At 38.0% G+C, this 24,135-nt stretch overlaps 1 protein-coding gene across 1 annotated transcript; it reads right to left on the bottom strand.

Annotated features, from left to right (window-relative positions):
* Positions 1-508: 508 nt before the first annotated feature.
* Positions 509-23,513, bottom strand: LOC130916608 (uncharacterized). Its single transcript, XM_057837466.1, has 13 exons — positions 22,917-23,513; positions 22,618-22,797; positions 17,555-17,734; positions 15,492-15,614; positions 14,060-14,207; positions 12,663-12,820; positions 8,406-8,549; positions 6,380-6,605; positions 6,165-6,281; positions 5,896-6,068; positions 1,526-1,732; positions 1,242-1,432; positions 509-1,165 (listed from the first exon to the last, which is right to left on the bottom strand). The coding sequence occupies exons 1-13, from the start codon at positions 23,114-23,116 to the stop codon at positions 531-533; spliced, it is 2,682 nt and encodes an 893-aa protein (XP_057693449.1). The 5' UTR covers positions 23,117-23,513; the 3' UTR covers positions 509-530.
* Positions 23,514-24,135: the final 622 nt, after the last annotated feature.

Raw genomic sequence — 24,135 nt, 5'->3', positions numbered from 1 at the left:
TAAAACTTTCACATGTCGAAAGTTGACAAAAGGGAAATTATGGATTAACGGGAGCAATTTTAACAACTTTAACGGTTGATTCACAACATTAAATTAATTGAATGTAGTTTAAAGCTGCTGATACAGAATGGGGACTGGAGTTTTTTATTTACTGTTATTTTTGTATATTTGTTTACTGCTATATGTTAACTTGATACTGAAATAGTAGTTTGGTTTAGCCTGAGAGTATTTTTGAACAATTTTGGAACAAATGTACAAAATATTAAAAAAAAAAAAAAAAAAAAAAAAAGGGAGGGTGCATCAATAATCGTTTTAGAATCGAATCGGACCATCTGAATTGTAATCGTAATCAAATCGTTAGGTGCCCAAAGATTCCCAGCTCTACGGCTTATAGTCCGAAAATTACGGTGTTTGGTATCTTGGTGTTGGCCTGTGACCAACACTGAAAAAAACACGACCTAAGCAACTTCTTATATATCACACTTTAATAATAAAAAATGAGCGTACAATGTGACAAATAATAACAATAATCAGTCCAGCCACTCTAAATCTAGTCCTTCGCCGCAGAATTGCTTTTTTTTGCCGCCATAGTTGAAAAGGAGCTCCTCTCCTTCGGCAATGTCCCTGTTGGCCAGGAAGAGCAGGACATCTCTCTCGTTGTCGTCAAAGTACATCCTGAACACTCTTGGGCGGATGTTGAATTTTTTTCTAGAGTGGTTAATCAGCCGTCCGAAAGTCTGGCGACCAGGGTGGCAGGGGCATGTTTCAAGATGTGCATCTATGCACATTTGCTGCTTGTCCTTGTTTGTGAAAAAGAACATGTAGCCAGTGTCCTCCTCTGTCATCTCCTGGTGGATCTTCTGTCCCTCTACTCTTGTGACTACCTGGCCATGGTAGTCACAGACCACTTCCCCAGCCTGAAAGGGTCGCGCAGCAAAGACTCCTCTTTGCTTTGGCCTGGCGACGGGTTCAACCCTCAGCCCCTTCCATTTCTGAGATTTGACCAGTTTCCGTATGGGTGCAGATGACTGGATGTCCTCAACGTCGCCCGAGGGCTTCCATGTGCGAAGGATGTCTTGTGGGGACGGAGTGTTCTTCACCCAGCCTTGGCGAGCCAACCACTTCTCTATTCTTGACTCAGAGGGAAGGCGACGAGAGAAGCGTGCTGTGGTGGAGGACAAAGGTTAGTACAGTGAAGGGTAAGATTCTGAACGTTGCAAATCGTTTGATTTTATACTCACCAAGAGCAGCGTCTGCTCTCATCTGTTGTTGGACTTTCCTCCAGTGCGAATAGAGGCGTTGCTCCTCTGTCGGACTGTAGGTTTTGCGGACTTTCAATTCAGGGACATTCCCCTCCACTGTCACCGGATGGTGGCGGAGGAATGCATCCAAAATCGACCGGAAATCCATAATTGGATTTCTGGAAGGAGTTCTGGACGTTGAATAAAACAAAATCAATATGACTACAGTGTCCACATTAATATGCAACTAAGCATACTGTTTTAGTTACATCTGATATGCTTACTTTCGGGGGTCAGCACCCAACTGCTGGATAATCTCCACCGCCCTTATGAGATTGTCGGTCTGTTTTGTCAAGTAGTCCTTCTCAGCTGTGGCCGTGGAGCGGGTCAAGTAGTCCGCCATCACGGATTCATCCGCATTGGTAAGCTGCCATGTGGCAGATTCAAATGTCCTTCTGGCCAGTTGACTGCTCACATTATGCAGTTTGTACCTAAAATGACAATGAATAGTATTGGTAATGACTCTGTTCCCTCCTGCTATAGGGTTTCTTAGATAACAATCACGTTTTCTCTTAACATAAGTTTGGGCCATTGAACTTACAATTGTAAAATCTTCTTTATTCAGTTTACATTGGGTGCTATCCTGAGTATCGCAAACACCAGTGTAGTTAGTCCAGTACCTCTCAATTATTTTGTATTACGTCCCCCTCAAGAACACGTGAACATTTCACAACCCCCAACTCTGCCGCCACTGTAAATAGTATTGCATAGACTTCATAATGATATTGACGGGTCACATCAGTCATACACTGCGCCATGCCTTCAAGTAGGGGGCCTGCCCACAGCAAGAGGACTTTTTCTCAAACACACGCACGCAGCGATCTAGTGCTGAATTTAGGTTGAAAAAGTACGAAAGCTGTTCCGCATATTTATTTAAGTGCTCCAAAATGTTTTTGTGAATTAATAAGCGTCAACAAAACTTTCATTGCTAAATTAGTAAGAAAAAAAAATATTATTGGATTAGTCGACTAATCGTGAAAATAGTCAGTCGGCTGACTATTTGGGAGAAAATTAGTCGTTTAGGACAGCCCTATACAGAACAAACGGTATGTAGCTTTAAAGTATTAAAGTATTTCATAGACGTCATAATTGTATTGACAGGTCAATTCGGCCAGCCACTGCGCAACGCCTTCAAGCAGGGGACCCATCCTCTAATCCGCTTCAGATACTCACAGTCGGTCACAGCGACACATGCAACGATTCAACGCCAGATTTAGGATAAAAGTATGAAAGCTGTACCGTATACAAACAGGAAGGATTGTCTCAGGAGTGATTTGGTCAAGGATTCAAGGTAATTATTATATTTTTCGTACCATGCATGCATTTTGAAACGTTGTGGAAAAAAATCCATAGACTTCATAAGCTATTGACATGACACGGAAAACGGGGCTGATTCGTTGGGGGCCTATTTTCAAAAACTTCAAATTCAAATATTTACAAAACCAAAGCTGCTACTGACCTAAAACCAAAACAGGCACCTACCTTAGCCATATATGAGTCTCCATGAGTAGCGACATAAAAAAATTCAAAGTCATTCCCTTATAAAATCCTGATTAATTATTTTCTATATAAGTATAACACAACTTAAAATGGCTTTAAAAGTCTCAGATTTCACACAAGATGCACAACAATCACCAAATGCAGAGATAATCACCTATATTTACAGGCTAAATAGCAATATTTAACATAGTAAGTTATTGACCAAATTAGCAACTTAATTTTTTTTATTTACTGCAAGTGTTCAACAGCTAATAAATCACTCAATTTAACATCAGAAACTTAATACTTGAGGAAAACATGCAGAATCAATCATAAATAATATGTAAATAGATAATTAATAAATTCTATATACAATCACAACTTATTATAGGATAGAATATCCCTTTATCATCATTATATACTACAGACTGTTAGCGAACGAGGCTAGCGGCCGTCTGACGTAAACAGAGCTTTTCTGGCAAAAATTCTTGTGAATAAATGCTTAAATCCCCGAATTCTTCATAGATATGGACGTAAAACCGTCTCAATTCTTGGTTAAAAGCAAAGAAACCGTACAGTTAGGGTTTATTTTACGTATATTGACTAAGTACCATGCTACTATGTTAGAGAATGAGGCTAGCGACCGCCTGGCGTAAAAGGAGCTTTTCTGGTGAAAATTCATGTGAATAAATGCATGAAATCCCCAAATTCTTCATAGATATGGACGTAAAACAGTCTCGATTCTTGGTTAAAAGCAAAGAAACCGTGCAGGTAGCATTTATTTCACGTAAATATTGCCAACTATGAGGCTAGTCAGTTCCATGTGTAAACAAAGTAGGAAATTCCTGCAAATAAATACTTCAATCACACATGCATGGTACGAAAAATATAATATTTACCTTGAATCCTCAAACAAATCACTCCTGAGACAATCCTTCCTGTTTGCATGCGGTACAGCTTTCGTAGTTAAATCAAATCATAAGTAAATCCAAGCTTAAATCCGACATGTGCCGTCTTCAGCTATTACTAAATGAAGTTCGGCCCCCTCTGATAAGGCGTGACGCAAAGAATAACGAAGTGTCAGGTCAATAGATTTTTGAAGTCTATGAAAAATCAATGGGAGAAATTAGCCGCCACGGCACTGGCATCATAGTTCGCAGTATTTACGTAAAATAAATGCTAACTGCCGTATTTTTTTGCTTTTAACCACGAATCGAGACTGTTTTACATCCATATCTATAAAGAATTCAGGGATTTAAGCATTTATTCACAAGAATTTTCAACGGAAAAAGCTCTTTGTGGTGATAAGGCAGCGCAACAGTGGCTTAAAGAGTAGCAGCACATTTGACATATTTACATGAAATAAATGCTAACCGCCCATTTTTTTTTTTTACTTTCAACCAAAAATCGAGACTGTTTTACGTCCATATCTAAAAAGAATCCAGGGATTTAAGCATTTATTCACAAGAATTTTCAACAGAAAAAGCTCTATGTGATGATAAGGCGGCAGTTGCTTAAAGACTAACAGCACATTTGAATTATTTACGTAAATGCTGCCTTTTTTTTTGCTTTTAACCAAGAACCAAGACTCTTTTACATCCATATTTATAAATAATCCAGGGATTTAAGCATTTATTCACATGAATTTTCAACGGAAAAAGCTCTTTGTGATGATAAGGCAGCGCTACAGTTGCTTAAAGACTAACAGCACATTTGAATTATTTACGTAAAGTAAATGCTGCCTTTTTTTGCTTTTAACCAAGAACCAAGACTCTTTTACGTCCATATTTATAAATAATCCAGGGATTTAAGCATTTATTCACATGAATTTTCAACGGAAAAAGCTCTTTGTGATGATAAGGCAGCGCTACAGTTGCTTAAAGACTAACAGCACATTCGACATATTTACGTAAAATAAATGCTAACTGCCAGACAGAGGGTGGTCAGTTTTTATATTTGCTGCAGACAGTATCCGTTCCTTCGCTTTGGTGTGGGGTTATTTTGCACTGAGCAACTTGGTATGCCACCTTATATGATGCTAACAGTGCTCGCTGGTGTACTGATGTAACAATCACAAAACGGGATGATTGTTGGCAATAATCGGCACGTTTTTGCTGAAGAAAATAAAAACAAGCATCTTATCAATGTGATTGGGGTCTAATGTCTTTAAGTGACGTCTTAATTGATCTAGCGCTTCAACGATTAATCGATTAACTCGAGTATTCGATTTGAAAAAAAGATTCGAATTAAATTTTGCTGCTTCGAGTATTCGTTTAAAGTGGTGTTGTAATGGTTTATTTTGTAAGTGATTGCATTGTTTTATTGTTTTGGGTGGATACACTGCTTTCTAGTCCGCCTCATTTCACATGGGTGAAACCAGCTGCTCCGTGTTAAGACCAACATAAGCCAAGTGTTTGTTTGCGCTAATATTTTTTTTAATGCATTCGTAATTTAATTATAGGTATATTAAGCCGTTTTTTGTGGGAATATGTGTCCGAAACATTTGTTGAGAGCATTGTAAAAAAGGGGGGAAAAATAGCGTTTTATAGCATTTAAGCTAGCGTACTTTTGATATGTAATTTAGCCGATTGTTCTTTTGTTGTACATAGATCCTTTTATTTATGTACATATATATACTAAAATAATCGATAGCTGCAGCCCTAAATTGATCTGGCTTCATGCTGTCCGCTGCCAACATTTTTAGACACAGTAAACATACAGGTCTTTCCTCTTCCCTAACTGTATTAAAATTGAAGTCAAACGCTACATACGCAACGTGATATTTCGTCGTCTTAGCTCTTCATAGCTCTGTGCTCGTTGCTGTGTGCTCTTGTTTGGTTAAGAAATACTGCACACACTCACTGAGTGTGTGTGCAATTACACGTTATTCTATTACGACAAAAAAATATGTTCCCCAAGGCCCCCCGGCATGGCTTTGCGCTCCCCCTTTTGGAGCCCGCCCCACTGTTTGAGAAGTATTGACCTAGTCTATTGTGTGACAAAGCCACAGTTGGCCATCAACATATCAGAGTCGTTAGTGTGCTTTCAGGCTGGGTCAAGTTAGGCAGCGAAGACACAAATATCAAAAGCTTTGGGCCGACTTGCATGTACTTACTTGTTGTGCAGCCTCCAGAGGTCATTTGACGGGTTGTGGATAGGAATCCCTTTCGATGAGAGGAAAAATCTTTCATGAGGATCTTCTTCCACTCTTTCGCAGTCCGTTTTCAACAAAGACCTCTTTGAATATTTCAGCAGTTTCCTAACGTACTCAAAGTAGTTGTGGAACCACTGTGTGGAAGAAGAACTAAGTAAATGCATGCTCCAAAGCGCATTATAATCCATTCACACACCAGGGCTGCCACTTGAAAAATGTAATCAACTTACCGTCTCCTCTTCTAAGGACAACAAAAATACTGCGAACAGGTGCGGTGCGGTATGGTCCTTCACCGAGATGGCAATGTGACTTCCCGCCACCCGCGTCCGATTCTTCCACTCTTCGATCTGCGTCAAACACACATGGCATTTTATTAATTGATGATCTCTGTGTTGTGGTCACATTAAAATATCATTTAAAATAAATCACAAACACCAACACTTACTGTCATGTGCTCGACAACTCCAGGCCTCTGGAGGTGTTTCAGGATGATGATAGCTTCCAGATAATAGAGGACGAGCACTTGCTCTGATGTCTCAAGCTGCATGTCGTATGTGGGAGCAGAGTCAAAAATCTTTCCCATGACGGTCAGGAAGTCATCTTTGGCAGCTCTCAACAATGCTGTGCAGTCATGTGGTTTCAGACCCATGTCACGCTGGATGATCTTCTCTCTGTGAAAAAATAAAACAAAAATTCATTTTTTAAAATGCTCAAGGTTTTTGCGCAGTGTGCATAGCCCTTTTCACACATATATCCAGGGAAATTCCCGTGTCATTGCACGCACATATGTCCCGTGAATGACGCAGGTTGGACAGTTTCACACAGTTGTCCCGTGTTGCCCACTGGCGCTCTCTGTGCGGGGAGGGCTGCTGGCGTGATTTTACCCTATTGAACCCGAAAATAAAACCCGAAATTTGATGTTTTATTTGCACTGATCCCGAACCCCCCCCCCCCCCCAAAAAAAAATAAAAAACATGAAATGTTAGATTTTATTTGTTGGCCTGAGCCCGAAAAAAAACGAAATTTTGTTTTATTGGTTAGGACTCAGGAGAAGGAGGAAAGGGAGGGGATGCACCAGTCAGACCTGGACAGAGCACTGCTTGCTCCTTGGGAAAACGGACTGGTTGCGTTTTGTGTGATCACATTTGCCTGTACATAGTGATAACAAATTAAAGCCTGTCTTTTGTAACGAATTCTCAGTTGGCAGAAAAAAGAACGTTTGTTAATTATTAAGTTTTCTTAATGTTTAAATAGTCTACATATTTTTATAATAATTATAAATGCATTTACACAAAGAAATAACGCTGGAAAAGTTTGTTAAAACTATTTCTCGTATAAGAGCAAACGGCCACATTCGTTACACTCATACAAACAATTTGAAGCCTTTCCTAACCCCACTCTTACCGGTGCGGGTTTGTCTTTTCAATTCCCCCGTCTTTAGTTTGTTTTTAACTTATTGCTGCTCCATATCGAAATACCAGCTCATACAAATATAAATACCGTATTTTTCGGACTATAAGTCACAGTTTTTTTTTTCATAGTTTGGCTGGGGGTGCGACTTATACTCTGGAGCGACTTATGTGCGCAATTATTGACACATTATAATATCATTTCACATGTTATTTTGGTGTTTTGGAGTGACACTGGTGGTTTGGTAAACTTGTTAGCATGTTCTTTATGCTATAGTTATCTGAATAACTCTTAATAGCTATGTTACGTTAACAAACGTTTCGCATTTTGTTGTTCATGCATCATGGAACATTATCATACTGTACACTTTTTCAGCATGTTGTTCTCTACTGTATTTTTATTTTAAATTGCCTTTCAAGATGACATATCTGTTCTATGTGTTGGATTTTATCAAGTATAATTTCCACCCAAAATGCAACTTATATATGATTTTTTCCTCTTCGTTGGGCATTTCATGGCTGGTGCGACTTATACTCTGGTGCGACTTATAGTCCAAAAATACGGTATATAGTTATTTAAAAACGTAAGCGAGAGAGAGAACCCCGGCACGACCCGAACGTAACAATTGACATTTTGGCTCGGGTTCGGGTTAAGATCTTATTTCTAATTTAAGCCCAGGTGATCCAAGAGAAGGGTGGAAGGAAGAATCCCGCTGGCTTTGTTTTGTTGTCTTATCGGCTCTCTGTCTACCGCTTAGGTTAGTATTGTGTTTGATGTTTGTTTTATGCTTTTCGTCGGACTGCAAAGAGGGAGGAATTGACGATCGTCCCGCCATGATATTTACGTCATCCGCCACCGTGCTGTGACCAAGGAATTTAACACCTGCTTTCACGCACACCACTTCACGGGAAAGTCATGGACATGCTACATAGACGCGACCCGTGAAATCTCCGTGTCAGTCGACACAGGAGATTGTTTTCACATACAAATGCTGCACGGTTAAATCCTGCGATATTCCCGGTGTTTCAGAGTGTGTGAAAGGGGCGCATGTTAGGTCATACCGGTAAGCAACAATGTCTTTGGCGGCGCCTTTGCTGAGTTGCTTCTGCAGGTAGCTGATGAAGTCCATGTACATTACGACCTCTCTGGACAGCTTTTCATCTGTTCGGTAGAGGTTTGTGTTGGCGGAACTATGCACGAGGAATCTGTTCAATGAAAACAAAAAAAATGTTTTGTTGGACACATTTAAGCACATTACAATACAAGTCAGCAGGGAAGTACACGGGGGCAGGGGGGCGGGAGTCAGTGACATACCGGCCCACTTCATCGACGGTGTTGGAAGCCAGCCAGCCAGCAACGCAGAGAGCTCCACCACTAATATTCACTAACCTTGGCCAGAACTTATTCAGAACTGTGGATTTACAGTACCACAAAAATTAATCTGATCAAAGCAAGGACGTAGGTTTGCATAGGGACGGTAGGGACATAACACTAGCAACTTTTCAGGATGCTCAAATTGTGCCCAATGACTTTTAAGCAACCTTATTTGCATTATGATAAGTCCAGTTATATAGGTAATTTAGATCGTCTTCCTATACTGTATGTTGTAACGATAGAATAGACACTACCATTATTAAGTGAATTATTTTCCTTATGTTCAGACTTACATTGACCCCTTTTTCACTTGCTGAATGTGCTGGTCCACCCCCCCCCCAACGCACGTTTTTTTCGCTGATGACATTACCCCATCACCACCACCACACAAACACACTCACACAACCCCAACAGATTCATGTCCACAACATGCCGCCTCCTCCACCCCTTCAAAGAGGAGGGATATTAGAGGGGTTTTTTTGTTGGGGGGGCGGCAGCAGCCACTGTAAGTAATGTAAAAAGACATCAATGTTGTGGAGGTGGGGAAAACACCATTAATTTTGCTACTAAAAGTCTGACCTTCATTAAAGTTGGCATCACATTAAACTGTGTGAACTTGCTAACCTGCAAAATTACTGCGGTCAGGTCAGCCACAAGGAACAATTAAGTCAAGCTAGCCGTCCCTCATTTGGATCATTGTTTGTATTATGTGCATACGGTAATGCAACGCGGGGGCTTCAGAGTGCAAGTCACTTTATTAAAAAAAAAAATATTTAAAACAGTCCACTTCAGGGGGACACTGACATGAACATGAACTGACATGAACATGAACAGACATGAAAAAGGGATCTGTGAAATGAAATCACACATCAGAATTTCATGAGAGTACTTTGGTTCGAGTCTTTGGGTAGTGCAGTATGCCTCAGATAGATCGGTCCTTGGATATCTCTGATTTTTTTTCATTATTTTTTTTCCCAAATCTCTTTAATATTACAATACTTTAGTTTGAGTTTAGGGGTCCAGTGTCCCCCAGAAGTGGACACGTTCTTTTAATAAAACGACTTGCACTTCAAAATGTTTCTTTAGTAATTATTGAAAACAAAGGTTTAAATCGAACGTCGCATCACCTGAACCAATACACATGAAAGTTAGTCTAAGTCAATAGAGATTTGTTTTGAGTATGTGAGTAGTCAGAGAGATCTACTGATAATGTTCACCAGTTTTGGCCAGAACTCATGAAGATTTGTGGATTTACAGTACCACATAAATGAGAACTGCAACCAGATTAAAGTTAACATGCAGGACTTTTAATTCATTTTTCCAAATATTGGTACAGTAAAAATGCTTAGTTTTGAGTATGGTAGTAGTCAGAGAGGTCATCTACTAATATTCACCAACCTTAGCCAGTACTTTATTGCTGCAACAATTAATCAATTAACTTGAGTAAATCAATTAGAAAAATGGATTCAAATTAAATTTTGCTGCTTCGAGTATTCGTTTAATTAAAGTGGCATTGTAATGGTTTGGTTTGAAAGTGCTTGCATTTAGTTTTATTGATTTGGCTGGATACACTGCCCTCTAGTGGCAACAGTGAGTATGACGTAACTCATTTTACATGGCTGAATCCTGCTGCTCCTTGTTAAGACCAACATAGACATAGTTTTTGTTTGAGCTAATGTTTTTTAATGCAGTCGTGACGTATTTTAATGTATATTCAACTTTTTTGTGAGAATATATGTTTGAACCATTCGTTAACAGCATTGTAAAAAAAAAAAAAAAAAAAAAAAAAGTTTTCTACATTCCATTGTAGATTTGGAAGGACGGCCGGGTCTTGGTAGATTTGCAGTGGTCTGATGCTCCTTCCATTTCAATATGATGGCTTGCACAGTGCTCCTTGAGATGTTTAAAGCTTGGGAAATCTTTTTGTATCCAAATCCGGCTTTAAACTTCTCCACAACAGTATCTCGGACCTGCCTGGTGTGTTCCTTGGTTTTCATAATGCTCTCGGCACTTTAAACAGAACCCTGAGACTATCACAGAGCAGGTGAATTTATACTGAGACTTGATTACACACAGGTGGATTCTATTTATCATCATCGGTCATTTAGGACAACATTGGATCATTCAGAGATCCTCACTGAACTTCTGGAGTGAGTTTGCTGCACTGAAAGTAAAGGGGCCGAATAATATTGCACGCCCCACTTTTCAGTTTTTTATTTGTTAACAAAGTTTAAATTATCCAATAAATGTTGTTCCACTTCACGATTGTGTCCCACTTGCTATTGATTCTTGACAAAAAAATTAAATTTCATATCTTTATGTTTGAAGCCTGAAATGTGGCGAAAGGTTGCAAGATTCAAGGGGGCCGAATACTTTTGCAAGGCACTGTATGTTCCTTATCGACTTCGTGATTATTCAAACTAACTACCGTAATTTTCGCACTATAAGGCACACCTGACTATAAGCCCCCACCCACCAAATTTGACACCAAAATGGCATTTGTTCAAAGATAAGCCGCACTGGACTATAAACCGTGGCTATCCTCACTGTATTGTAGGATATTTAGACCAAAAGTTATTAACCAGGAACACTTTATTTGAGAGTGGCAGCATACGACTGTCATAACACCAAATGAACCACCATGAACCACCATCATTCATTCATTCAATTCTTCAAGAAGCTTCATTTGGCCATTATTGCTCCTTTAGGGGAGACACTCAACCTCTGCTGCCACCTGATGTCAACACTGTTGTTGTCCAAAATGCCTTCTAGCATGCATTGCAGCTATAGATGGTAAATGGTGTTATACTTGTATAGTGCTTTTCCACCTTTCAAGGCCCTCAAAGCGCTTTACACTACATCGTTATTACCTACTGGTGACGCAGCAAAAGGAGCAACGTGGAGTACAGTAACTTGCTCAAGGATACTTAGACAAGTTCATCAGGGCAGAGAATTAAACCCACAACCTCTGGGTTGGGGGACAACTACTCTACCACTGAGCCTTGCCTCCTCATGATGCAACTAACATTAAAAAGTCATGTTGTGTGCTAATTATTTCTTCAGTTACTGTTCCAGTTGTTTCATTAATTGCCAATTGACAATGGCGCAATATCACTTATTAGACAATTATAATTATGACATGACACTGTCATGAGCATTAATGTATGTTTATAAAAGATGTCATTTGATGTCATCCGGCAAATGATCTTACTTTTGAATGGATGTAAAAGATCCGAGCTGGACATAAATGGAATGAGTGACATAATTGGCCGCTTGACACTTAATGACATCTGTCATAAGCATTCAGTAATTTCCATGATGGTGTCATGTCATATTTATGACGGTCTTATGATGCCGCTGTCAAATAAAGTATTACCTGAATAATACCCAAATAAACCAACAAATAAGCCACACTGAACTGTAAGCCGCAGGATTCAAACGGAAGAAAACAGTAGCGGCTTATAGTCCGACAATTACGGTAGTTCATTGATTAATTGACTTGTACGATAGCTGCATCTCTACAGTACTTATTCATTTTTTGGGATTTACAGTGCAACAAAAAAGAGAACTGTAACCTAATATCTTCTTAAACCACTGACATACTGTAATATTGTACTGATGTGACACTGTACGTAACACACATGTAGATGGAGCGGTTTTAAGATCAGACGAGTTTATTTCATTTTCAAATGATGACAGTGGTGGCGTTATATATTTTTGAGTGCTGAGAGTGTTTTTAAGAGTTGGGTGCAACGCGAGCACACGGAAGTCAACTGCCTCGCCGCTTGGTCATAATGCATCTACCTTAATACTTGGATTACACTGGTGTGCTAATTTTAGGGTCCGCTCATTTGAGCGTAGGCCCATCAGCCCACCGGGGAAATCCCCGGTATTCCCGTATGCCAGTTTGCCCTTGCCACCGTGTGGAAAATAATGTTACAAACCTCCTTATGTTCTTCAAATGGCTGATCTGGGTTTGTTTGCACAAATGGGCGGCATTGAGCTTCCGTAGGTACTCCCACGTCTTTTCCCGGTCACGTACAAACAGGAGGGAGGGTTGGCTGGGGTCCATGAAATACATGAACCTCGCGACATTCTCCACCTGAGAGAGAGAAGGGGAAAAAAACCATAAATGTTATAGCATTAATATTCGCATTTGCATGAGTGAGGTCTCTTGCTGGGGTGGATGGAGGGCATGTAAAAGGGCACACTCATATTTAAAACAATTTGAAGTATTGTACTCTATGTCCTGTTACTCAAATTTGTTTTTATTTTATAACTATGACGGAAAGGTGACTTGAAGTTCCGCTCTGAGACCCTCAATTTGGCCAAATTTCAAAATTGCCCTATATGCATGTGTGATACATCATTGGAAAGCTTAAAATCTCTATTTTCTGGGAGAATGAATTTTTTTAACAGGAGGGCATCTAAAAAAAAATAATAATAATTTTTAAACAGCAGAACCCTGACTGGAAGTGAGAGCACGCGAGAGCATAATTAAAAACGCCATGATTTTAACGAGATATTATCGCGTACTTACCTCTTTTCGATCCAAGAACTCCATGTAGCATGTATCAAGACACAGCTGTGAATGGCCACAGCTGGATTTTGGGGGGTAATTTATGGGTTAAGCATGTCATATAACAAAGGGTCGCGATGCAAAAATCGCAGACATCAAGGAGTGGTTGAGATGTTCATTTTCATATATTTACCCTTTTAAACATTTTTTTTCTCAATTTTTCTTTGTTTGGATTGATTATTTATCATCTAAAATATTGGAGAAAATGCGACAGTAACGAAAAAAATACAATTAAGCGATAGTTATGAGGTAGATATCCGTGACTTTTTTACAGACGCCAACTTTTTCATTGTGAAGTAATTTATTTAAAAGTTTAAAATATGCATGTAAATAATTTTTTTAAGTCGTTTTTTTTAACTAAATATTTGACATCGATTAACGATTCTAAGCTAAAAATGACAGACATTTCAATAATAAATACGATCACTTACCTTCTTTTTATGGCTAGGTTGAAACAAAAGCGGTTGCGCAACGTCTGTAAACGGGGGTTTCCAGGGTAAAACGGATCAATTAAAAATAGTTCGGGGGCTTATTGCGCCATGAATTTGCTATGGCAGCATACAGGCATATTGTTCTATCAAACACAACATTTCTTTTGGCTTAAAATACAGAAGTTTATTTTAAAGAGGGTTGCAAGAGCAGAAACTGCTTTTTCAGCCTTGTCTGTGTTTTCCGCCCTATATAATGGAACTACGAAATCATTTGAAAGTCTCTTCTAGCCTTTGAATGATGTTGCAACACGTGTAAATCAGCAATACTCACCTCCTGCTTGTAGTTGTCAATACCCAGATCTTCGTGGAGATACTGGGCAAATTCTTTCAGCAGAGGATGGTCAACTGAGTGCTTCTTGTCCAGACCCATCTGTGCCATCAGGGCCCGTTTTGCTTTTTTCCTCTTTTGGTTTGAAGGACTGCAGTGACAAAAAAGACACATGGTGTATTTACAATAAAGATCACATTAATTCTAACAGACATAAAAAGAAAGGGGAACATCTTACTAGGGCTGCAGCTATCGAATATTTTAGTAATCGAGTAATCGGTTGAAAATTCTATCAATTAATCGAGTAATCGAGTAATCGGCTGAAAATTCTATCAATTAATCGAGTAATCAGATAATTGGATAAAACATATGTATTTTTAGTTGAAGAGCAATTATGAATATACATGAGAAAACAAGACATTTCATCTAATATTGAACCATTTTCAGTCAATCAATGTCTTTATTTTCGATGTACATTGATGAAAACAGCCAACAATTGCATCTCAGATGTAACTAGAATTTAAAAAAAAAAAAGACTAATTCACTGCTTTCACTCAAAAAACTTTTAGATTTTACAAATATATATATAAATAAATATATATTTCTTACCTAAATATGCTTGATAACGCACATCACTTAAAAGTTAGGTGTTTTTCCCACGTGTTTCAATTGAATTTCTATTTGTGTCAAGTTATTTTTAAGTTCTAGTTAAGTTTTAAGTTAGTCTAAACTGTAAGTCCTGATAGGATTTTGAGTTTTTGCAGTGTTCAAATAAATGTATGATACCTGCTGTTTTGGAGCACATTAGGGACCAGTGCTACTTGGTGTTTTATCCAGCAATGACTACTGAGCTAAAATTGACTGTTAGCATTATTAAGTTTTTATTTTACACCCTCATCACTCTACAGCGCTATGTTTTCACAGATTAAATAAAGCCTGTATGTAAGACACGTTAGCCACACATCGACAGTGGTCATAATTAATAGAAACCTAGCTCTGCGCAGGGCTAACATTACGTGAGCGAGTGACAGTAACGTTAATCTTATTCATTAGCGCTTAGAAGTCTACTGCTTTAAGATGGCGGCTGTTTACTAACGCCGCTGACTGTCATTTCGCATCTAGTTCAACATACATGTGATCGCTATGAGACGCATCAGACGTTACCTGCTACCACCGTAGCATCAAGCGGGCTAGTTTTTAGCAATGTCGTCGTCGTTTGTAGCGGCTGTCGGCTGCAGTAATTTTTTTAATTGCTTCTTCCTCTACGCACGTGAAATGTGCGCGTTGTCCCGCATTAAAAGTATTCCGGGCAAAACGTGATGCTTAGAGCTGTCAAAATTAAACGATTACTCGAGGTGAATAAGATTACTCGGATCAGTTTTTAAACCTGAGTTACTCGAGTTGCTCGAGTATTCATTTCAGCTGTACATCTTACCATTGATAGGTCTCTCCACTGCTCTCACTTCCACCCTGGTTGGACTCCTCAGAAGCTCCAGCACTGTCCGTGGATGGCATGCCAGTCAAAAATTTTTTCCGAAGTACAAGCTCCTTTATCCACCTATGAAATACAAATCCAGGAAATTGTTAGTGGTCTTCACAGCAAATCTCCAGTTTTGTGCGTATTTTTTGTTTTTAAATTTAATGAATGAACCGACCCACTCTCGGGTTATTCTATTACTCACAAAAAAACACATGCCTTATTTACGGTTTTTTTAACGGTCGCCATGGGCGCTCGAACATAAAATGTTAAGAGTGAGACACGTGGAATATGTCTGTAGAGGAAGACTCTAGTTTGCACTATTACCTGTAATAGCGTACTGCAAGAATGCTATTTTTGGACCGTGACGTCGCCATCTTAACTGGGAAGTGGGTCAGCATTGACACACCCTCACATACAACCCGTATTATTTCTGCTCGTTTTGTCCAGTAATTTTCAAAAAAGAACATGCCGAGTAAACAGTACAACTATGAAACTTGCAGAAACAACTCTAGACATTACGACATTTGAAGGATGTTTTCTTCATATGTTTCCCGAAGCCAAAAACTGATCGATTGAACGATTTCTGATCACGTGATCAGAACGAGACATCCCTAGTATATGTATTTTTGTTTCTTTTGGCAATGCCATTGTATTAGTGAATTATTATGTTATTTTTTGCCCTTAAAAATAATATATTTACAGTGATCAGAACGAGACATCCCTAGTATATGTATTATTGTTTCTTTTGGCAATGCCATTGTATTAGTGAATTATTATGTTATTTTTTGCCCTTAAAAAGAATATATTTACTGGTACCTCTACATATGAATTTAATTCGTTCCAGGACTTGGTTTGTATGTCAAAATGGTCGTATGTCGAGCGAGATTTTCCCCATACAAACACACTATAATTCCATTAATTCGGTCCACAGCCTAAAACCTACGCCAAATCCTTAATAAATACTGCAGGTACAATAGCGTACCGCACGAATGCTATTTTTACATGTTGACATCACCGTCTTAACCAGGAAGTGGGTCAACATTGACATACCCTCGCATACAACCCATATTATTTCTGCTTGTTTTCTCCGGTAATCTTTCAAAAAATAACATGCCGAGTATACACTGCTACTATGTAACTTGTAGAAACAACTCTAGACATTACGACATATGAAGGATGTTTTCTTCGTAGTACGTTTCCCAAAAACCAACAATTCGGAAGAAAAAATGTGAAGAATCGATCAACTTGCGTGGACGTCTAAAAGACCAGTTTAACGCCAGCAAGGTGAAGCCATTCACATTTCATATGCAGTAAACATTTTGTTGGGGGCCAAAGGATGAAGAGGTAAGCTATTTTGATATTTTTACTGATTTATTTAAGTGTGGCATTTTCCTGTCTTGGCTGACAATGAATGACCTGAAAAAAATTAAAATTGTATCTGACTGCCACTGTTGTTACCTTTTCTGTTGAAAAGAAATAACTTTAGTAAGGAGGAAGTTTAAATAAATTAATAGAGTTAAGATTTGTTATTAATTTTTTAAAAAAAAAGTGTTCGTTGGCTGTCACCGAGTAGCATTTGTGATCGCTACACAAAACTAGCAATATAAATTACCCCTAAGAACGGTCAGAGACGTAAGACAACCAGAGGATATAATATATAAGAAAGACAGGGCATATGGTGGTAAAGGATAGCTTGTCGAAACAGGAGAACGGTCGGCTCTTTTTCCCGTCTTTTTCAGCCTTCGTCACTCAAGTCAACTCTTTAACTGAACATTTTTATGTTCTTTCACATGTTTACCAGTAAATTTGGCACCAGGGTCATTTTCAGACACAATTAGTAGGTTTAGTTCTGTAAACATCTCCTTCATACACGATTTCCATTCATTTCCTATTGGGGACAAAAGTCATGAATGTAGAATGAATGTCATGAATATTAATGAGCGGAAGTGACGTGTTGCTTGCGGTATGCCATTTTAATATACATTTAAAAAAAAAAAAAAAAAAGGGGAACAGCTTACCATTGAAAGGTCTCTCCGCTGCTCTCACTTCCACCCTCGTTGGACTCCTCAGAAATCTCAGCCTGGTCCGGACTAGTTGAAGGCCCTGGAGCATCAGGGGTGATGTTTAAAACTCCAGCACTGTCGGTGGATGGCACGCCAGTCACAACATTATTCTGAAGTTCAAGCTCCTGAATCTGCCTATGAAATACAAATCGAGGAACTTGTCAGCGGTCTTCATAGCATATCTCCAGTTTGTGGGTTGTTTTTTTTTTTTTATGTAATTTATCTGATTTTTTTATTTTAATTTATTAAATTAAATCTAGGAGGAGAAAGGTCGGCTCTTTTTAACGTCTTTTTCAGCCCTCGACATTCAAGCAATGTCTTTAACTGAACATTTGTATGTTCTTCCACATCTTTACCAGTGAATTTGGCACCAGGGACATCATTTTCGGACAGAATTGGTAGGTTTAGCACGGTAAACATCTCGTTCGTACACTATTTACATGTATCTATCATGAGGGACAAACACAAGTTTGACCCCCCCTAGCAACAGTTGCCAATGTCATGAATATTAATGAGCGGAAGTGACGTGTTGCGTGCAGTACGCTATTTAACTTTGTGCATGAATAAAAGTAGCAGACCATCATCTTTGTGCATGAGTAAAATTAGTGGACCCACATCATGGAAAATGCTAGAAGAAATTAAAGTGGCACTCAGAGTTGACCAAAACTGGCCGCATGCGAAGAGCAACTTTTGCACAAGTCTGTCAGCTGATCCTGACAGTGTGAAGCAGTGTGAAAAAAATCTACCATCACCAACGGGTTGAAGAAGATGGTACAAGCTCAGGAGTGAATTTGTGTCATTATGGGAGACATTGAAAGCGACAACGAAAGAGAGACTGAGGAGGTACGTGGCGAAGTATATCTGAGCCTATCATATCCGACACTGAGGGTGAAGACTTCCATGGTTTCAGTGCACAAGAGGAAGATGAAGATGGCTAAGAAAGACTTTTATGTTTCTGATAACCAGCCCAGTTAGTGCTGTACTGCCATGTTGCTGCTATGTAACTGCTGTGTTGATGGCGCTGTTTGGAAAGTAAGTTAAGGTATGTTATTAAAATTTAGAAAATTTTGTATTTCTTTGTAAATATCTCATGTTACAATGTGAGCACATAGACTGCAATACCTATTGACCTGACACTTCGTCATTCTTCGCGTCACGCCTTATCATAGGGGGCCGAGCTTCTTAGTAATAGCCGAAGACGGCACACACTCATGTCAGATTTAAGCTTGGATTTACTTACGATTGGATTTACGTTGAAAAACTATGAAAGCTGTGCCGCATACAAAGAGGAAGGATTGTCTAAGGAGTGATTTGTTCGAGGATTCAAGGTAAGTATTATATTTTATATATGTTAGGGCTGTCAAAATCAGCGCGTTTACGGGCAGTAATTAATTTTTTTAATGAATCACGTTAAAATATTTGACGCAATTAACGCACATGCCCCGCTCAAACAGATTAAAATGACAGCACAGTGTCATGTGCACTTGTTAATTGTGTTTTTTGGAGTTTTGTTGCCCTCTGCTGGCGCTTGCGTGCGACTGATTTTATGGGTTTCAGCACCATGAGAATTGTGTAATTATTGACATCAACAATGGCGAGCTACTAGTTTATTTTTTGAAAATTTTTACAAATTTTTTTACAAATTTTATTAAAACGAAAACATTAAGAGGGGTTTTAGTATAAAATTTCTATAACTTGTACTAACATTTATCTTTTAAGAACTACAAGTCTTTCTATCCATGGATCGCTTTAACAGAATGTTAATGTTAATGCCATCTTGTTGATTTATTGTTATGATAAACAAATACAGTACTTATGTACAGTATGTTGAATGTATATATCCGTGTTGTGTCTTATCTTTCCACTCCGACAATAATTTACAGGAAAATAAGGCATATTTTATCGATGGTTTGAATTGCGATTAATTAAGATTAATAAATTTTTAAGCTGTGTTTAACTCGATTAAAAATTTTAGTCGTTTGACAGCCCTAATATATATATATATATATATATATATATATATATATATATATATATATATATATATATATATATATATATATATATATATATATATATACACACACACACATGCTGTATATATATTTATATTTTTCGTACCATGCATGCATTTTGAAACGTGAAAAAAAATCTATGGGAGTAATTAGCCGCTACGGCATTGGCGTCATAGTTCGCAGTTAGGGTTGCCACCTTTCATAAATAAGAAATACGGGACGCCCCCCTAGCGCCCAAAGCTGTACAGGCAGAGAAAAAAAAGGGACATCCCCAAAACTCCTAAAATGCATAGAAATGCATTGATTCATTTATATTCCGGAATAGTTCAATACGGAACGCAACATTTGATTCCCAATTTCTGATTGTTCCTTATTTTAAAGGACAGGTGGCAACCCTATTTGCAGTATTGATGTAAAATAAATGCTAACTTCTTTGCTCTTTTAAGAAAGAATCGAGACAGTTTTACGTCCATATCTATTAAGAATTCGATGATTTAAGCATTTATTCGCAAGAGCTTTGAACGGAAAAAGCCATTGTGGCAGCCCCCTTATCATAACAAAGAGCTAACAGACTAGCATAATTCTTCGACAGATTTAAGTAATGTATATTCCAACTGCCGTTTTTTTTTTGTTGCTTTTAACCAAGAATCGAGACTGTTTTACGTCCATATCTATAAAGAATTCGGGGATTTAAGCATTTATTCACAAGAATTTCAACGTAAAACACTCTTTGCTGTGGAGATGTGGTAAGGCGGCGCCACAGTGAAAAGACGAGCCGCACATTCGCCTTATTTATGTTACGTAAATACTACCTCCACGGTTTCTTTAGCTTTTAACCAACAATCAAGACTGTTTTACGTCCATATCTATAAATAATTCAGAGATTTAAGCGTTTATTCACAAGAATTTCAACGTAAAATGCTCTTTGCTGTGGAGATGTGGTAGGGTGGCTCCACAATAAACTTAAAGACGAGCCGCACATTCGCCATATTTACGTAACATAAATACTACCTGTACAAACCGTACAGTAGTAGTAGTAGTAGTAGTCCTTTCCTTTTAACCAAGAATCGAGACTGTTTTAAGTCCATATCTATGAAGGATTTGGGGATTTAAGCATTTATTCACAAGAAATTTCGCCAAATAATTCATAAATATATTTATTCATCAAGTATTCATAAATATAAATAAGTCCGATTTTTGCACTGCCTGAACATAGGGCTATCTCATACGCATTTTATATTTGTTTATTTAGATTTTATACTTGCAAGTCACTTTTGAGATGTTAACTTCTCATGCTCCAAGGCATAGTCCAATATTCATTTATATGCAATATTCTATGTGCAATACTTACTCACCTGCAATATTCAAAGCTTTAACTGTGAAACTGCTTCTATTTCACTACGATTATTTGCACTGCCTGAACACAGGTAGGGCTATCTCATACGCATTTTATATTTGTTTATTTAGATTTTACACTTGCAAATCACTTTTGAGATTTTAACTTATCATGCACTGCAAAGGGACATGCTCCACAATTTCATTGTACAAGTGTACAATGACAACAAAGGGCTATTCTATTCTATAAAAACTTGTGATTGTATATAGAATTTATTAGTAATCCATTTATATTATCATTGATTCTGCATGTTTTCCTCAAGTATTTAATTTCTGATGTGAAAAATTGAGTGATTTATTAGCAGTTAAAAACATGCAGTAATAAAAAAGAAAAATAAGTTGGTATTTTGGTAATAAATGCTACCTTCGCATTTTATTTATTTATTTTTTTGCTTTTAACCAAGAATGGAGACTGTTTTACGTCCATACCTATAAAGAATTCTGGAATTCAAGCATTTATTCACAAGAATCTTTGCCAGAAAAGCTCTGTTTACTCCAGGTGGCCGCTAGCCTCATTCGCTAACAGAGTAGCATTGTACTTCGACAATATACGTAAAATAAACGCAATATGCACGGTTTCTTTGCTTTTAGCCAACAATCGAGACTGTTTTAAGTCCACATCTATAAAGAATTCGGGGATTTAAGCATTTATTCACACCAATTTTCGCCAGAAAAGCTGTTTACGAGGCAGACGCTAGCCTCATTCACTAACAGAGTAGCATTGTACTTCGACAATATACGTAAAATAAACGCTACCTGCATGGTTTCTTTGCTTTTAACCAAGAATCGAGATTGTTTTACATCCACATCTATGAAGAATTCGGGGATTTAAGCATTTATTCACTAGAATTTTTTGCCAGTAAAGCTCTGTCTACGCCGGGCGGCCGCTAGCCTCTTTCGCTAACAGTGTATAGTGTATAATAATTATTATAAAGGGCTATTCTACTCTATAATAAGTTGTGATTGTATATAGAATTTATTAATAATCTATTTACATATTATTTATAATAGATTCTGCATGTTTTCCTCAAGTATTAAGTTTCTGATGTTAAATTGAATGATTTATTAGCTGTTGAAAACATGCAGTAAATAAAAGAAAAGTAAGTTGGTATTTTGGGCAAAAACTTATATGATATGTTAAATATTGCTATTGATCCTGAAAATATAGGTGATTATCTCGGCATTTGGCGACTTTTGTGCATCTCGTGTAAAATCTGAGAATTTTAAAGCCATTTTAAGTTTTGTTATACTTACATAAAAAAAATAATTAATTGGGATTTTAGTAGGGAACGACTTTTAATTTTTTGATGCCGCTGCTAATGGAGACTCATATGTGGCAAAGGTAGGTGTCTGTTTTGGTTTTAGGTTGGTAGCAGCTTTGGTTTTGAAAATATTTGAATTTGAAGTTTTTGAAAATAGGCCCCCTACGATTCAGCCCCATTTCCCGTGTCATGTCAATGGGTTATGAAGTCTATGGTGGTTTATAGACAGGAGAGGCTTATGTATGTAAAAAATTGTTTTTCCTTCAAAAATGTACTGTGTGAGGCTTGTTATCAGGGGCGCCCAATTATCCAGAAATTACGGTACAAAGAAAGGGGAACATCTTACCATTGATATGTCTCTCCGCTGCTCTCACTTCCACCCTCTTTGGACCCCTCAGAAAACTCAGCCTTGTACGTACTAGTTGAAGGCCCTGGAGCATCAGGGGCAGCGTTTAAAGCTCCAGCACTGTCGGTGGATGGCACGTCAGTCACAACATTATTCCGATCTTCAAGCTCCTGAATCAGCCTATGAGATATAAATCGAGGAAATTGTAAGCTGTCGTCATAGCATATATCCAATTTTGTGGGTTGTTATTGTTTTTAAATTTAAAGAATGAACCGACCCACTCTCGGGTTGTTCTATACCTCTTGAGGGGATCCTTGGAGTCCAGGACTTCCCGAAGAAGCTGGTATCTGTAGACCCGTCCATGCCTCAGAAGATTGAAAACGTCATCCTTGGCCTTGTTCACAATTTCCTTAATAACCTTTGGACTCGCATCTTTCCTGCACGTCCTACGCAGATGGCATGACAGGCCCTGCTGGCTTTTGTGGCAGTAGGGGCACATTAAAAAATGGCGGTGCTTTTGACTGCAAGGACAAAAATCTTTTTAGTTAGTATAAATAAACTACTAATGTACTCTTTGCAATAAGTCTCCTTTTAAAGAATAAATAAAATCACAAAATAAAATGAATGAACCCCATTGTTAACCACTTAAAAAATGTGCCAAAAACAGTTTCCAAAACCAAAAACCCCACTGTATGTCCGTATTCTTTAGGTTTCCAAATTACAAACTTGACGAATTAAAAAACACTCACTGAACATTTTTCACTGCAATCATTTTAGTCTGAATAAATAAACGAACTCCAGGGTTTCTGCTAGGATTTTTTTAAGCTGTGGTGGCGGTAGGCTGCATGGTGGGACCAGATTTTTTTTTAACATTCATTTTTTTCCATGAAGAATCAGAACAAAGATCTATTTGAAATATTCATTAGCCAGGCTAATGAAATACGTATTTTGGAATGTGACTTAACATTTACGATGGAGTATTAGGGCCAAATACTACGAATGCTACGAGAAAAAAAAATCGTACAGGTACTTAGGGGTAAGCCACTACACATTTTACGTGCATGGACCTTAGCTTCCACCATGATTTGAAAATAAATTATTTAAAAATCAAACAATGTGATTTTCTGTTTTTTTCCCACAGTCTGTCTCTCATGCTTGAGGTTTAACCATGTTGACAATTACAGTCCTCTCTAATATTTTCAAGTGGGAGAACTTGCACAATTAGTGGTTAACTAAATACTTATTTGCCCCACTGTATATCATTGAATCAACGTCACTTTTGCACCCTCAATAATCTTTGTTTCAACGTTGAAATCCTTTCAAAACCTAAATTATTATTATTAAATCCGATTATTAATAATATTGGAAACAAAGCTGAATCAATGTTATGTTTTCAACCAAAACGCCCGCTCATCTATAATTCAATGACTTTTCAATCATATTTCCCCATATCTGTCAAGTTGTATGGTTTCGGCGTTATTTTTACAAGTGAGCACTGATTTTTAAATGTGTACGCCG

This window comes from Corythoichthys intestinalis, chromosome 5, assembly GCF_030265065.1.
Source record: "Corythoichthys intestinalis isolate RoL2023-P3 chromosome 5, ASM3026506v1, whole genome shotgun sequence".
Taxonomy (NCBI): domain Eukaryota; kingdom Metazoa; phylum Chordata; class Actinopteri; order Syngnathiformes; family Syngnathidae; genus Corythoichthys; species Corythoichthys intestinalis.
The sequence above is the reverse complement of the archived record's forward strand: the minus strand, read 5'-3'. Positions and strand labels throughout refer to the sequence as shown.

Bases quoted from the DNA above. Each gene is read 5' to 3' on its own strand.
- LOC130916608 (XM_057837466.1), bottom strand. From the start codon at position 23,116: ATGTGCCCCTACTGCCACAAAAGCCAGCAGGGCCTGTCATGCCATCTG. The intron at 15,615-17,554 runs GTAAGCTGTTCC...TGTATTTCATAG, and splicing joins AGCGGAGAGACCTTTCAATG to GTGGATAAAGGAGCTTGTAC. The intron at 12,821-14,059 runs GTGAGTATTGCT...TCTCTCTCTCAG, and splicing joins TTGACAACTACAAGCAGGAG to GTGGAGAATGTCGCGAGGTT.